The sequence below is a fragment of the Mustela putorius genome, unplaced genomic scaffold (assembly GCF_011764305.1).
Source record: "Mustela putorius furo isolate JIRA1106 unplaced genomic scaffold, ASM1176430v1.1 tig00000421_pilon_pilon_pilon, whole genome shotgun sequence".
NCBI lineage: Eukaryota > Metazoa > Chordata > Mammalia > Carnivora > Mustelidae > Mustela > Mustela putorius.
In genome coordinates, this window is record NW_025421375.1 from 9,038,918 (window position 1) to 9,054,408 (window position 15,491).

Here is a 15,491-nt window from a genome sequence, read left to right on the forward strand (position 1 = left end):
GGTTCAAATGACCTGTAATTTGCCAGTCCCGTGCTCCTAAGTATTTGCATGCTTTTTTTCTCATAATACATAAGGATGAAAAGTGCAGTAGTCCCCTTGGGAGGTGGGTGAATTTGTCTTGAACTACCTGTCACACACACACACAGTGCCTGACAACCAGCTGGTGGGTGGGTGCTTGGTTTCTTACAAGAGATTAGAAAATTGCTTAAATTTTGTCTAGAATTGCTAATTTCCCCATAGTAATGGCTTATTAATTACATCCCTTAAAAAAAAAACAGATTTGGGACAATTTTCCCTTCACAGACATCCCATGTTCAAAAGCAAATGATTGAGCGCAGACCTGCAAGTTACAGTAGAAAAGTCCAGAAGCCAGTTTACCCCCTTCCGAGTTTCCACCTCCTTCTCCGAGGGTCTCCTAATGTTTCCAGGATGTAAACTGTTTACAGGGTCAAACGTTTGTTAGAGACACCATACTGAGTAGAAACTGGACTTGCTGGTCACATCAAAGCACAGAAACTGATCAAGGACTCCTAATCACCAAGACCCCGTAAACCCGAGGGTAGCAGGTCTCCCCAATAGTTACCTGCTGATCAGTGGGCTTCCTGCTCCCCAGTAGGGCAATCAGCAGAAAGGCTCCTAAAAAAACACATTTGAGGGACTTCCAGCCTTCTGCCCTTTCAAAAGAACGCCCCAATCTTCTACTTTCTATTCCTTAGCCATTTCATTTTATAACTTAAGAGAAATTAAAACACACACACACACCAACTTTACACTGTAGGAAAAGTTAGACCTAGATCAAAATATAACAATGGAGTGAAAGTCTTTACTATTTCGGTAAACAGGTTGTATGGGCGCCCCCGGCCCCCAGGGATATTTTAAATGAAATTGTGCTCGTGTCTGGTGTCCGTGTTTCGCTGCTGGAGAGAAAGAGGGCAGTATATGCTCCCACAGCCATCCTCCCACCCCCGGGTGATGTGCAGTATTTGTGCGACTGCACACGACTGCCATCCAGCATTTCGTTTTGGAGAGCTTAATCCATCAAGGGAGGATGATGAACTAGATTATCCCAGCAGGGAAGGGGTGGGGACTTTGAGAAGGGATTATCCAAGTGGACAGCTGGTGCTGTGCGCTCGAGGGGGCGGGAACGACGAGTGTGAAGCGATGAACCCACGCGTCTGGCTTTTGAATCTAGGTGTACCGGACATCCGCCGGGGTGGGAGAGGTCAAACATGGCCTTGGCCGCCTCAAGCCAAACTGGGGGGTTGGCAGTGTCTCACCCTCTTAAAAGCCTCCTCCTCACAAATTTAAGACGACTAAGCACATCAGAAAGGTTACCCGGTAGCAGGTTACTCTGTTTCTTTCCTTTTTGTCATGCCCGAGTCTGGGGTACCCCAATCTCTGCGCGGTCCCCCTGCAATTAGGGACAGCAGCAAACCCCTGGTGGCGTTGGCGGGAAGAGCAGGGCGCGGCCGCCGCGTGGCCGCAGCTGGAAGGAAGGTCGGCGCACAGCCAGTTCCCTCCGGAGGAGTCTCCCTCCCGCGAGAACTTCTGGAAGGCGGACCGGCCTGATTCCCCCCGGGAGGCCGAGAACGCAGCTACGGGTGTGCAGAGTGCGGGGTGGCGCTCTTCCTCGTAGGGATCTCGCAAAAGTTAACGGATCTGGCTCAAGGGCACGCACAGAGCGTGGGCCAACACCAAGGCTAACCAACGATCTCCGTTACTATCCTAGTCGTGAACCCGTTACTTAGAACCGAGCTGGAGAAAGAAACCACGGAGAACCGGAAAGGTCTGCAAAAGGGGCGGGACGCGGGAACCTCGTATTGAGTAAGGGGGTGGCGGGGGCGATCCCACGCTAGCAGCCAATCCAGCTGTCCCGGGGAGGAAGAGGAGGAGCCAGGGCCATCCGCGGGACTCCGCACTGTTTCGTCCCGCGCTGCCGCTCCGACCTCCTCCACTGCTGGGCCCCGCGAATCCACCACCGCAGCCGCCACCCCACGCAGACATGGCCTCGGGTGCCACCCCCACGGCAGTGAAGGTGAGAGGAGCCGCCCCGGCGGCTGCGGTCCGCCCTGCTCAGTGCGCTCGCTCCCGCCCCGGGGGACCGCGCCCCAGGGCCACGCGCCTGGCCTGTGAGCCCCCACCACCGCGGCCAGGGTCTGGGGCCCGGCCCCGGGGTCGCTTGCCCAGGGGCGGGGGTTGGGGGAAAGGGAACGTTTGCAGTCTCCCCCCACCGCCCACCATCACCACCACCTTGGGCTCAGCGAACCCGCGCCGCGCCGAGAATGGGCAAGCCCCTTTGGAGAAGAGCAGGGGGCGGAGGCTGCGCCCGCCCCCCAGCCTTCCCCGGCACTACTCCTTTCCCCCGGGCCCGCGCGGGGTGGTCGCCTGAAGCTGCTGAGACCAACTCCTAGTGCCTGCGGGACTCAAGTCTTCCGCTCCGACTCGGCTCGCTGAGCCCACGTGAACTGGGTGCTTGCTTTTTTTGCAGGCTTCCGGCTTTTTTCTTATTCTTCCTAACGTAGGGCTTTTCTGGCCTGAAGTTTTGCCTGCAGCGCAACGCTTGGGGAATTCTGAGACTTTGGGACCTCACCGAAATGGAGCACAGGGCCGCTCCCTGATTGGAGGCCTCTGGGTTTAAACTGCATTGTTTGCAACCTTGAAAGTTAGAGATCAGTTTCCTTGCGCCCTCGGATCGCACAGGTCTCTGTACAAGGCGTCATTGTTCTGTGGGAGCTTTGGCCAGAGGAGTGCATGAGTTCTGAAGGGTGCAGCGAGCTTCCCTGAGGCTTTTAAACACTTACATCCTGGTTAGTGTCTTGGGAGAGAGTGTGTAGTATTACAGTGTAATGGAAAAATTGATGCTAAAACTCAGGATCTCTTCCAGGTTGTTGATTGGCCAAGAACTCAGTTAATTTGACTTTCGAAATTCTTGGTGGGTGGGATAGAAATGTCTGGGGTAGATCCGTCTTCATTCTTCCTGATGAATCAGCTCCCGATTCCCGCCTCTGTGTTCGTCTCTTCTGGGAGCAGGCAGATCTCTGCCCTGTGTATTCAGCTAGAATGATGGGTTTATCAGGCTCTTAATGAGACACTTAACAAGGAGAAGGGGTAGGGTGGAGAGTGTTGCTTTCTTACTCAGAGACATGAAATTTGTTTTTCCTTTTGAAAAGAATCTTGGATTTAACAAATACTGGCAGAACACCTCTCCCTTATCAGTAGCAGAGAACAAGGCAGAACACTGTTATGATGCTTACCTGAAGCTTAGGGGTCCTTCTCTAAGTGGGGTTTTCCTGCAGGGTCTGCCTGGCTAGTTAACAATGATCCGTCTGTTACCTGACTGAAACTTAGTAAATGTCAGTGCTTCTAAGGGGGAGGGGAAGCAGAAATTAATTTTCCCTGTCTTTTCTCCAGCTGCTATTGTCATAGGTCTTATTAGGCCACCCCTTCTAATGGGTGAGCAGGAGGTGATCACCTTTTCCTTGCAGGAATATGCTTAAAGTGACATTAAAAGCAGAGAGGGATGATTTTTCAAAAATTTTTTATTTAAATTCGATGTAATGATCATATGCTGTATTAGTTTCAGAGGGAGAATTCAGCAATTTATCGTTTGCATGTAATACCCAGTGCTCATTGCATCCTGTGCCCTCCTGAGTGCCCATCACCCAGTTACCCCATCCCTCATCCGCCTCCCCTCCAGCGACCCTCTGTTCTTTCCTTAGAGTTAGAGGAATCTTTTATGCTTTGCCTGGCTCACAGAGGGATGATGTTGAACATGGTCTCACTTCAGTCTTGTTTGGCATTCTTCAGCAGCGTAGCTTCCAGGGCAAATTAGCGCGGTGCATTTAACTGCAGAATGGGCGCTGATTAGGGCCCTGCTGTAAATATTGAATGACGTATATTTTTGGTCTTGGCGAGCTGCTGAGTGTAAAATTAAGAGGGACAAACAGTGCTAGGCCTGCCTGCTGATTGCCTTTTTTTTTTTTTTAAGATTTTATTTATTTATTTGACAGACAGAGATCACAAGTAGGCAGAGAGGAAGGCAGAGAGAGAGGGGGAAGCAGGCTCCCCACTGAGCAGAGAACCCAACGCGGGGCTCAATCCCAGGACCCTGAGCTCATGACCTAGGCCAAAGGCAGGGGCTTAAACCCACTGAGCCACCCAAGCGCCCCTGCTGATTACTCTTTGAGCTTAGAAAGGTGACGGCTCCATGATGGCAACACTGAATGCCCCAGACTGCTGAGGGGGCATCCAATACAGGGGACAGCAGGTGCTAGTGCACAGAGCAAACCAGGGTCATAAAAACCATACTCTGTCCCCAGATCATAGACTGGAGAGCTGGAACATTCTGAAGACCACATAGCTGCACAAACCCCTTTTCGTAGACATCAAGCTGAGGCCTGGAGAGGTCAACGGAGGTGTCCAGAACAACACTGCTGGACCTGGATAGTGACAAAATTGGGCCTAGAGCCTGGCCTTCCACCAACCAGATACTATGAGGCGGTTCTGAAATTGGACATAGGGTCTCTGGGCCCTGTTTTATTGTGTGAATAGAGAGATCATGCACCTCCCCGCCCCGCCCCCACCCGGTGCCCCCTGGGTGCTCTCCCGTGGTGTTAATGACAGCTGTTGTCTGGGAGGACCTCGGAGAGACAGCGTCCCCCAGCGTCAGCCATGGGGAGGTGGTCTGCATGACCATGAGAGGGCCAAACAGGTCTTTGGCACCCTGACAGAACATTCTGAAGGGCTCTTTCAGTGGCCTATTGCTCCCCCAGGCAGCTGCCCAGCCTTTGCTCTGGCGGATTAGACATAAGCCTTATTAATCATGGTTGTTACAACAAGGAGGACATATGGTCCCATCAAAAGTGGGTAGTGGGCTATTAACAAAATGGTATGAAGAGAGACAGATAAGTCACGGCGTCTAAACTGGAATGAATGGGCCTTTTCAGCTCTCCTTTTGATGCCTAAGAGTGGTTGGCAAAGGCCTTCATGCAGGAAGTCCTTGAGTGACCCTCAGAAACCAGGGGACAGCTGACCCATTGGTCCCAGTTGGAAGCCAGAGAACCAGCGAGCCTTCATTTTTATGCTTAGGGCCACGGTGGCATTTTGGGCAGGACAGCATTGCCGGACCTGTGGTGCATCCTGCCCCCCTCCCCACAAAGTGCCGGTAGCCCGCCCCCCAGTCCTCGTGGCAGCCAGAAATGTCCCCATGGGTTCCCAGACACTCCCAGGAGAGCTGGTACACGCCCGGGTGAGGGACCTGGGCCAGATCCCTGAGACCAGAGACTGCCTGGTGAGGAGACGTGAGAGCAGCCTGGTGTGTGTCCTGAGTGGCAGAGAAAGAGCAGGAGACTAGGGGCCTTCTGTTGTTGCCTGGAGGGATCTTTATTTTTATTTTGTTTATGCTGGATGTGGGAGTATAGACGGAAACAGTGACAGATGCTCATGTATCATTTCACTTGATTCTCACCATTGCACGGAGTAAGGAAAAATCCTAACCTTCCCAGTACAGATGAGCAGACAGGAGATAGAAATGTTTGTGTGCAGTGGACCATCGTGCTTCACTGGGACTGTGATGGCGGTATTCTAGTCTGGGTCTCAGAAGCATCTAAGGCAGTATTGGCCAAAGTGTGTGATGCATCTGCACCCACCTGGGGATGTGTTAGAAATGCACCTTCTCAGGCTCCATCCCAGTCCTGCCGAATCGGGGGTCCAGAGGGGAAGCCCTGCAGTCTGGGTTTTAAGAGCCTCAGTATATTCAGATGTCCGCGAGAGTGTGACTGCTGCCGACCTAGAGAGCTTTGAAGGGGCGAGCATCTGCATTTTTATTTTTTTTTTAATTTTTTTAAAGATTATTTATTTATTTATGTACCAGAGAGAGAGAGAGAGAATACAAGCAGGGGGAGCTGCAGAGGCAGAGGGAGAAGCAGACTCCCTGCTGAGCAAGGAGCCCGATGCACAGGACTCCATCCCAGGACCTCAGGATCCTGACCTGAGCCCAAGGCAGATGCTTAACCAACTGAGCCACCCAGGCACCCCAGGCATCTGCATTTTTTAGCAACCTTATCAGGTGATTCTTGGCATATGAATTTCTGTGGCTGCTGTAACAGTCACCACAGACTGGGTGGCTTAAAAGCCTGTCCAGGTGTTCTGTCACAGTTCTTGAAGTTAGAAGTACAGGATGAGCCCTGCTGGACTCAAGCCTGGGTGCTAGGGCACCTTCTCTTGGACGATCCAAGGGAGCGTCTGTTTCTTTGCTTTTCCAGCTACTAGAAATCACGTTGCCTTCTTCCTTACGTGACTGTCTCATAAGGACACTTACAGTTACATTTAGGGCTGATCCGGATAATCTAGGGTGATCTCCCTCTCCCCAGACCTTTGACTTCCTCAGGTGAGGTAACACGTGCAGGTTCTGGGAATTAGGACACAGACAGGACCTCTCTCGGGAGCGCTTAGCTAGCCCAGACCATGGAAGTTCATGCTAGGCCCTGGGGTGAGGGTACTCAGTGCCGGGAACATGTTTGAACTACCCGAGGAGCTTTAAGGAAACAAACCTTGCCCTGCCCGATTTATGGAGTCTCTAAAATCTGGGACCCTTGCTTTGGTATGGAAAGCTCCCCGAGAGACTCTCAGATCCAGGAGCTGCCCTAGGGGGAGCCCTGGGAAGATTCCTGTTGTCCGGCAAGTGGAAAGCTCTACAGAATACAGGAAGTGTTGAGGAAAAGCCTTCTCCAAAACTGGCAATTTCAGGAGGCAAACTGTTTCTTCAAGAGGGTATCCATTAGAGTAACATCCTGACTTTGCGAGGGGAGGTCTGTTAAGTAAAAGCAATGGAGTTCTGAGCCCTAACATTTTCTCTGACCAGAATATCATATTCCTGTGTTAGTGTGCTAGAGCCGTGCTAACAAAGAAAGTACCACACTCTGGGTGGGTTAACCAACAGAAATGTCTTTCTCTGGAGCCTGGAGGTGGTGGGAGGGCCAAGATCAAGGTAGGGGACACCATTCAGAGTGGATTAGGGCTCTCCCTTGGGATTTCATTTAACCTTAATTATCAAAGATCCTCTTTCTAAAAATCGTTACATTCTGAGGTATTGGGTGTTGGGGCTTCAATGTAGGTTTTGGGGTAGGGACAGTGCAGCCTGTAAGCAGCACCTACAGGGGTGGCTCACAGAGAGGTGTGTCTTGTCGGAAATCGAGCCACCAGCAATCTCTGTGGACCGTATTGCAGGTTTGGAACAGGCCACCCAGACTGAGACATTTGGCCAGTCTCTCCCCACACAGCTGGGCTTCCGGGATTTTACAAGTTCTCCTGGGAGGCTTTGAAGCCAGGTTGGCTCAGTAAAGGAAGAACGTTTGTCTGTTGGCTTGCCAGATATGTCCGTGGCACCAGAGCTGAAGCCCTGAAGTGCTCAGGGATCGCCGCCAGCTTGAGCTCTGGTCCTTGCGCCTCATTGTGAGTGAGGCCCTTAGAGGCAGCCCACCTCCCTGGCATGAGCTAGCCTCAACTGCTTGGGCTTCTGTGTTTTGAGAATGCCATCATGGAGTGCTAGGTTCTTTAAGGTAGTGTATCTGGGCCTCAAAGTGATGGGGAGGGGCTATTGAAACCAGTTGGGATAGGTGAGGTCTCCTGGGTCCAGGTACTAGGGGAAATAGACACGGGGTAGGGGTTCATAGGAGCCCTTTCAGCCTTGCTGGACATAACCATTCTGGCCAGATTAAGCCAACATTTAGATAAAGTGCTTTTGCACTCTCAGGGAGGAAGTCAAACCCTCTTCTCTTTTAAAGGAAATTGACTCAGTGGTCTGTCAGGGAGAAAGTGTGGGATGAACCAGTAGCTGTTAGAAGTTGGCAGTGACTGTGACTGACGAGGGGCTCTCTGTTTCAGAACTTTATCTCATGTAAGGAAGTCCTGGCTGGGCAGGATTGGACCAGAAATTCCATCCCAGTCCTCAAATATATTTCTAGGCAGTCTAGGATAACCTGGACTAAAGGGCTGAAGCTTCTAGCCCAGGCGGCCTGTTAAGGTCGTGTCGTTGCTTCCCGAGTGTGTATGAGGTCACTGATGGAGAGGCCCCTCTCTCTTGAGGTGTTTGCTTAGATCTCTCGCTCTGTGACCTTGGCCCAGAACTTCACCTCTCAGCATGTTTCCTCAGTACATGGAGAGAGTAAAACTTTCTTGATGGGGTGTGATGTAATAAAGGACTCCTTTTTTATTTATTACAAATTATTTATTTGTAATAAAGGGGATACTGGGAGACAGTTCATCATAGCAGTTGAGTGTGACATGGTTCCCTTCTTATGATTTGTTCTTCAAGTTTCTTAATTTGATGCTTTTGCTTTGTCTTTGGGAAAATGGGTATAATACTGGAGGGCGTATCTTACGGGGTGGTTGTGAAGATCAAATGAGGTAAAGTGGCTGGAGCACTTAGCACAGTGCCTGGGACATCTAAGTACTCAGACACAGTGACTTTATTAGCAAGGCAGGTAGGGATCAGCTATTGCATTTAGAGGCTGCAAGGTGACACATAATTAGGCCAGGGTGCTTGAGAGTTCCATCGTAGTTGTACTTTGCTGTGGAGCCAGCAGGTGGCGACATTGCCCCATCCTGACACGGATGGCCTCCCTCTGCTGCAGGAAACTGGTTATAGAGGTCCCTTTCCCTGTGTGGCAGTATGCAGTTGCTACACTTGTCCTGTGTGCCTGTATGATTTTTCTGGAGCCATTTGGGTGACTGGACATGCTCACCTACAGATAATTCCAGTGCCAGAGACCCCATCCCAGCCTCTGGGGGGCGCAGCAGCAGCTCTTGCTTTCATGCCAAGTGCATGTTCCTCTGGAGGGCTGAGTTACCAGCTACCTAACACAGTCATGCGGTCGAGGTGCTGTGACTGAAGCTTGTGGCTGCTGACCGTGGGCTCAAGGGCACTGAACTTGGGCAGGACCCCTGGTCGGCATTTCTTAATATACTGCTACAGTGCTGGGCTAGCTTGCCCCAAACTGAGAGGTGGTTCAACAGAGTCAGTTTTGTTGTGTATGTACAGGTCTGAGAGTCCAGTGTTGAATCCAGATTGTGAGATGCCATGGCCTAGGGTGCATCCAGAAACAGCCAAGTCCAACTGGTAATAAAGCCTTGGGGGGGGCAAAGGTTTTCAAGAGCAACAGAATCCCCCAAGATTAGGCTGAGAATAATTTCAGAGTCAGCAGTTTGGTTTTGTGACCTGCGGTGATGGTGCAGAGATGTATGAGATGAACAATCAACTGGAGAAGGTAGCTGGAAGAAGGGTTAGGATTGTATAAAACCAGTTTACAATTTTTTTCTAGTGGATGGGCATGATTTAAGTGTACTGACTTAAATGAACACTTCTGTTGGCTTAAAAGCCGTCATACTGGGAGGTTTTAGGATGATCTGTGGTGGCAAGATAGGAGAGAGAGGTGGGGTTGCCTGGGTGTAACCTGCTGTGGTTTCAACAACATGCCACAAGGTGGCACCAACTTCAAAAACTGGTTTAGTCACTTTAGGAAGTGGTGGGGACACTTTTAAGGTTCTGAATCCTGTCACTAGCAGTTCTTCAGTGAGATCTCAATAAATTGTCCCTCCTGTTTTTTGTTTGTTTATGTGTTTGTTTGTTTCCAGAAAATGGGGGTGGGGGGAGGCAGAGAGGTAGCCATTCATAATACTTAAAAAATCAACTTGTGTAACCTGATCTAAAAATTATTCAGGTGTTAGTGACTTCTTAACCTGGAATTTTTTCTCAAGGAGCTGCTGTCTTTCATGAGTAGAAATTTTGCTCAAGTGGTAATAGATTTAAAGCTTTGCATTGAAAAAAAAAATGCTCAGGTCACTTTCCATTTGGTTTCTAAGAAAGTGTCATCTCTCTAACCTGTCACTGATAGTTTAAATACGAATTTTCCTTTAGGAAGTATCAGCTCAAAGAAGCCTTAATTATTTCCGTCATTTAATTTTTTTAGTTGACATTCAGTTAATATTTAGCTGTCTTTGTAATTGTTCTTGTTTGTGTTTCTTAGTCACCAAATCAGATTAACTCTGGAGTTGCAGAACCAGGTTCCTGTAACTCGGATTAGCCCCTGGAAGACAAGGGCTGATGAGTTCATCTCTGGAAAATACAACACAACTCTTGAACTTAAAAAAAAAATTCAGAACTGCCTCTGCATTACTTATTTATATTTACATGGATAGGAAGAATAGTTTGATTTTATAAATATACACGAGACCAACTTTCCATGCTCTTCCAGACTTTTCTATCCGTGAACTCTTACAACTCTGATTTTAGTGGCATAGGAAAGAAATTTTTCTCCTTTCTTTATCAAATGGTATAATGAGGAAGACACATGACCAGTTGGGCATACAGAATATTTTTCTGTCCTGGAAGTCTTGAACATTCCTTGTTCCATTTAGTAGAGAAAATAAAATTTAAAATTGGTTAGAAAGTACTATCTGCAACCACGTGCCTGTATTTTAGGTTTGGTTTTGTAACTTAAGCTAGCTAAAGTATCTTTCTGTGCTAATTTGTTAATTGTATGGTAAGCAATATATGACCCCTGCTTTGGTTAATTCTGAAGTTTGAGGGCCCTTAGATGTTTATTGAATGGGTGATTGTTTTTCAGTAATGTGCAGTTTTTTAAAAACGCCTGGGGCTGGGAGGTGTTAAGATGGTGGAGAAGTAGAGGATCTCAAGTTCGCGTGGTCCCAAGAGTTCAGGTAGACAGCTCTCACATCATTCTGAACACCTGCTAACTCAACTGGAGATCAAAGAGTAGCTGCGACTCTGCAAATAGAAAAGCGACCACTTTCTGCAAGACAGGAGGTGCACAGATGGGAATCTGAGTTCTAAGGAAAGATAAGTGCGACGGGGGCGGGGCGCGGAGGGAGCCTCTGTCTGCCGGCTACCGGCTACTGGCAGGTGATAGAGCAGTGGAGCACAAAAATCCGAACTTTCAGAAGTCCGTTCTGATGGGGGACTTCCTGCCTGAAAGGTACTTGGGTGGCAAAGCAGGGAGGAATCCTGGGTGGTGACAGTGTGGTCCCAGGATCTCCAGGGTCACAGGAAGACCCGGGGTGCCTGAGGGCAGCAGAGCTCCCAGGCATCGGAGTGGGGAAGCCGGCTGCCATCAGAGCCCAGGAGTGGCTCTCAGCTTGGGATTGTAATAAACAGAAGCACAGCAGGATCAGGCCACCGCTCTGCAAGCAGCCGCCCAACCAGCAGCAGAACCGGCAGGAACCCCCTCTCTCTGCAGTGTAGGGGTAGAGGGAACATACCTCAGTATCACAGAAGCCATCTGCAAAAACCCCACAGCTAATAACCTCCTCAATGGGGAATAACTGAGAGCTTTTCCCCTAAAGTTAGGAACACGACAGGGATGTCCACTATCACCACTGCTGTTCAACATAGCACTATAAGCCCTAGCCTCAGCAGTCCAACAACAGAAAGAAAATAAGAGCATCCAAATTGGCAAAGAAGCCATACTCATTCTTCCCAGACGCCAGGACACTCTACGTAGAAAGCCCAAAAGACTCCACCCTAAAACTGCTAGAACTCAAACAGGAATTCAGTGAAGTGTCAAGATATAAAATCAATGCACAGAAGTCAATCGCATTTCTATACACTAACAATGAGGCAGAAGAAAGAGAAATCAAGGAATCAATCCCATTTACAATTGCACCCAAAACCATAAGATACCTAGGAATAAACCCAACCAAAGAGGTAAAGGATGTGACTCATGAAAGAAATTGAGGATGGAAACACATTCTATGCTCATGGAAGAACAAAATCTGTTAAAATGTCTACACTACCCAAAGCAAGCTACATATTCAGTTCAATCCCTATTAGAATACCATCAGCATGTTTCGTAGAGTTAGAACAAACAATCCTAAAATTTGTATGGAACCAGAAAAGACCCTGAATAGCCAAAGGAATGTTGAAAAAGAAAACCAAAGTGGGCAGTATCACCATTCCAGACTTCAAGCTCTATTACAAAGCTGTCATCATCAAGACAATATGGTACTGGCACAAACACAGACACATTGATCAAGAGAACAGAATAGAGAGCCCAGAAATGGATCCCCAACTCTATGGTCAACTAATCTTCAACAAAGCAGGAAAGAATGTCCAGTGGCAAAAAGACAGGTCTTCAACAAACGGTTGTTGAGAAAATTGGACAGCCACATGCAGAAAAATGAAACTGGACCATTTCCTTACACCACACACAAAAATAGACTCAAAATGGATGAAAGACCTCAATGTGAGACAGGAATCCATCAAAATCCTTGAGGAGAACACAGGCAGCAACGCTGCAGCAACTTCTTCCTAGAAACATCGCCAAAGGCAAGGGAAGCAAGGGTAAAAATGAACTACTGGGACTTCATCAAGATCAAAAACTTTTACACAGGGGCACCTGGGTGTCTCAGTGGGTTAAAGCCTCTGCCTTTGGCTCAGGTCATGATCCCAGGATCCTGGGATGGAGGCCCACATCCAGCTCTCTGCTCAGCAAGGAGCCTGCTTCCTCCTCTCTCTGCCTGCTTCTCTGCCTACTTGTGATCTCTGTCTGTCAAATAAATAAATAAAATCTTTAAAAAAAAAAAAAAAAAAAGCTTTTACCCAGCAAAGGAAACAGTCAGCAAAACTAAAAGGCAACCTACAGAATGGAAGAAGATATTTGCAAATGTCTTATCAGATAAAGGACTATTTTCCAAATCTGTAAAGAACTTAGCAAACTCAATACCCCCCCCCCAAAAAAACCCAAAAATAATCAGTCAAGAAATGGACAGAAGAAGACATGAACAGATATTTCTGTAAAGAAGACATCCAAATGGCCAATAGACACATGAAAAAGTGTTCAACATCACTTCGCTTCAGGGAAATAGAAATCAAAACCACAGTGAGAGACCACCTCTCACCAGTCAGAATGGCTAGAATTAGCCAGTCAGGAAAGGACAGATGTTGATGAGGATGCAGAGAAAGAAGAACCCTCCTACCCTGTTGGTGGAATGCAAGCTGGTGCAGCCACTCTGGAAAACAGCATGGAGGCTCCTCAAAAAGTTGAGAATAGAGCTACCCTACGACCCAGCAATCGCACTACTGGGTATTTACCCTAAAGATACAAATATAGTGATCCAAAGGGGCACGTGCACCTGAATATTTATAGCAGCAATGTCCACAATAGTCAAACTATGAAAAGAGCCCAGATGTCCGCTGACAGATGAATGGATAAGGGATATTACTCAGCCATCAAAAAGCCCCAGGAAGTCTTGCCATTTGCAATGATGTGTATGGACCTAGAGGGTATGACATTAAATGAGATAAGCCAGTCAGAGAAAGACAGATACCTTGTGATTTCACTCATATGTGGAATTTAAGAAACAAAAGAGATGAACATAGGGGAAGGGAAGGAAAAACAAAATAAGATGAAAATAGAGAGGGAGACAAACCATGAGAGACTTTGAACTCTAGGAAACTGAGTGTTTCAGGAGAGGGGTAGGGGGCTGGGGTAACTGGGTGAGGGTTGTTAAGGAGGGCAGGTTGATGTAATGACCACTGGGTGTTATATGCAACTGATGAATCCCTAAATTCTATCCTGAAACTAATTTAACAAAAAAAAACAAAAGCAATAGGGTTTAGCAGGAATGGAGATGAGTGTATGTATGTGAATAAATGGATTTGCTTGAATTAATGATTTTGTTTCTAGTGAAAAATGACCAAATATATTGTCTTTTTATTGTCTCCTTCAGATTGGAATAATTGGTGGAACAGGCCTGGATGATCCAGAAATCTTAGAAGGAAGAACTGAAAAATACGTGGATACTCCCTTTGGCAAGGTTAATATCCATCCATTCCGCGGAGATATGCCAGCTTTTCCCTTTCTTCTTGCTGGTTCAGTTGGTTGAACGTCTGCCTTTGGCTCAGGTCATGATCCCAGGGTCCTGGGATCGAGTCCCACATGGGGCTTCTTGCTCATCGGGGAGCCTGCTTCTCCCTCAGCCTGCCACTCTCCCTGCTAGTGCCCTCGCTCTTTCTCTTACACATAAATAAAGTCACATATATATATATACACACACAGATAAATATATTTATATAAATTTATTTATAAATATTTGTAAAAATACAAATATATATATATATGTAGATATATATATATATATTTTTTTTTTTTTTGGTCTTGGCAGTGCAGGGCTGTCTGCCCCAAGCTGAGGGCCCAGCAGTCCTGTCATTGGTTCTACCAGCTGAGACAGAGTCCCTAAGAATGCCTGTGAGGGACCTCACAGGGTTGAGAACATGCACACATAACTTCTCAGTTTTTATCTCTAGAAGCCAGAGACTCCTTTCTGAGATAGCAACTGTGCGTCTTCAGATCACTGGCATTCAAATTAGTTTCTAATTCGGGGCCTATAGGTCTTCCATATTAATTATGCAGACATACATCAAGCAGGAACAAATAATGCAAAGTGGCCTTTTCTTAGTAAGTCTGGCCCAAGGGGCAGCTGAGTGCGGGGTGGGGGGATTTCCTGAGAATCCAGAAAGCAATAGCGTGACCAAACTGGAAAGAAGACACTTTTCCTTTTCTGTTAAATGGGCTGCTGCTTCTCCCAGCTAGGATGAGATGTCTGCCTTCCCCTCACTCCGTAGTGCTGCTTCCAGACACAGTGGGTCTGGCCCTCCTCCGAGGATCCCTGTATCCGGCAGTTGCCACCCAGCCCTCCTTTCCAGCCAGGTCTTCGACTGACCTCATGTTCTCTACGTCCTGCTCTCAGCTTAGCTCATCTCATGGCCTAGTGTTTTCTGACCCCTCTCCAGTTCTCAGGACCTCCCCGTCCATTACCTCAGGTCATCCCATGGCCACCTTAGACTTGGTGAACATGGCAGACGGTTCTGCGGCTGAGCTCTTCACTTCTGTGACCGTTCCCTCCTTACTGCCTTGCGCTCTCACACCTGCCCTCTCGGACCTGCCCGATACCCTCGACACATCTGTATTTGACCAGCGTGACACCAGAGTCCCCCGGGGTGCTTGCTACAAATAGATCTTACTAAGTGGTACCTGCCCACGCACCTGAGGCCCCCTCCGGCTCCGGTAAACCCCACGCCTGCAGAGGGCTCGGTGTTTATGGGGGGATTATGTCGGTCAAATCTGGACTCCCTTACTTCCTTCAAGTGTATCTTACAGGTTTCTGTGGATCTTGTTATGGCCCAACGATTGAAATGGCAGTTTTTTAAATTGTTTACATGTGAATGTTTGCAAGTCCTTGGCTTGTAACCGTTCTTCCTTACGTTCAGCCTTCTGATGCCTTAATTTTGGGGAAGATCAAGAATGTTGATTGCGTCCTCCTTGCAAGGTAAGTTATTCTAAGCTTTTTGAATGTTGCTACTAACAGGGTTTAAATTTAACTGAGATCCTGGAGAGAGTGGTGGTGTGCTCTTGAGTTTTTAGGGATGGTAGACTTGGAGTATCTTGTCACCTTTATTTACTGCTTACAGTTTT

General features: G+C 48.0%; 1 protein-coding gene across 1 annotated transcript in view; it reads left to right on the plus strand.

Annotated features, from left to right (window-relative positions):
- The first annotated feature begins 1,828 nt into the window (after nucleotides 1-1,828).
- The window catches only part of LOC101673321 (methylthioadenosine phosphorylase), a 44,290-nt gene continuing 30,627 nt past the window's right edge, over nucleotides 1,829-15,491 (plus strand). Inside the window, exons 1-3 of the mRNA XM_004761808.3 lie at nucleotides 1,829-2,035; nucleotides 13,747-13,833; nucleotides 15,287-15,345. Coding sequence (XP_004761865.1) covers nucleotides 2,003-2,035; nucleotides 13,747-13,833; nucleotides 15,287-15,345 — 179 coding nt within the window. The 5' untranslated portion in view covers nucleotides 1,829-2,002. The remainder of the gene's footprint in view (nucleotides 2,036-13,746; nucleotides 13,834-15,286; nucleotides 15,346-15,491) is intronic.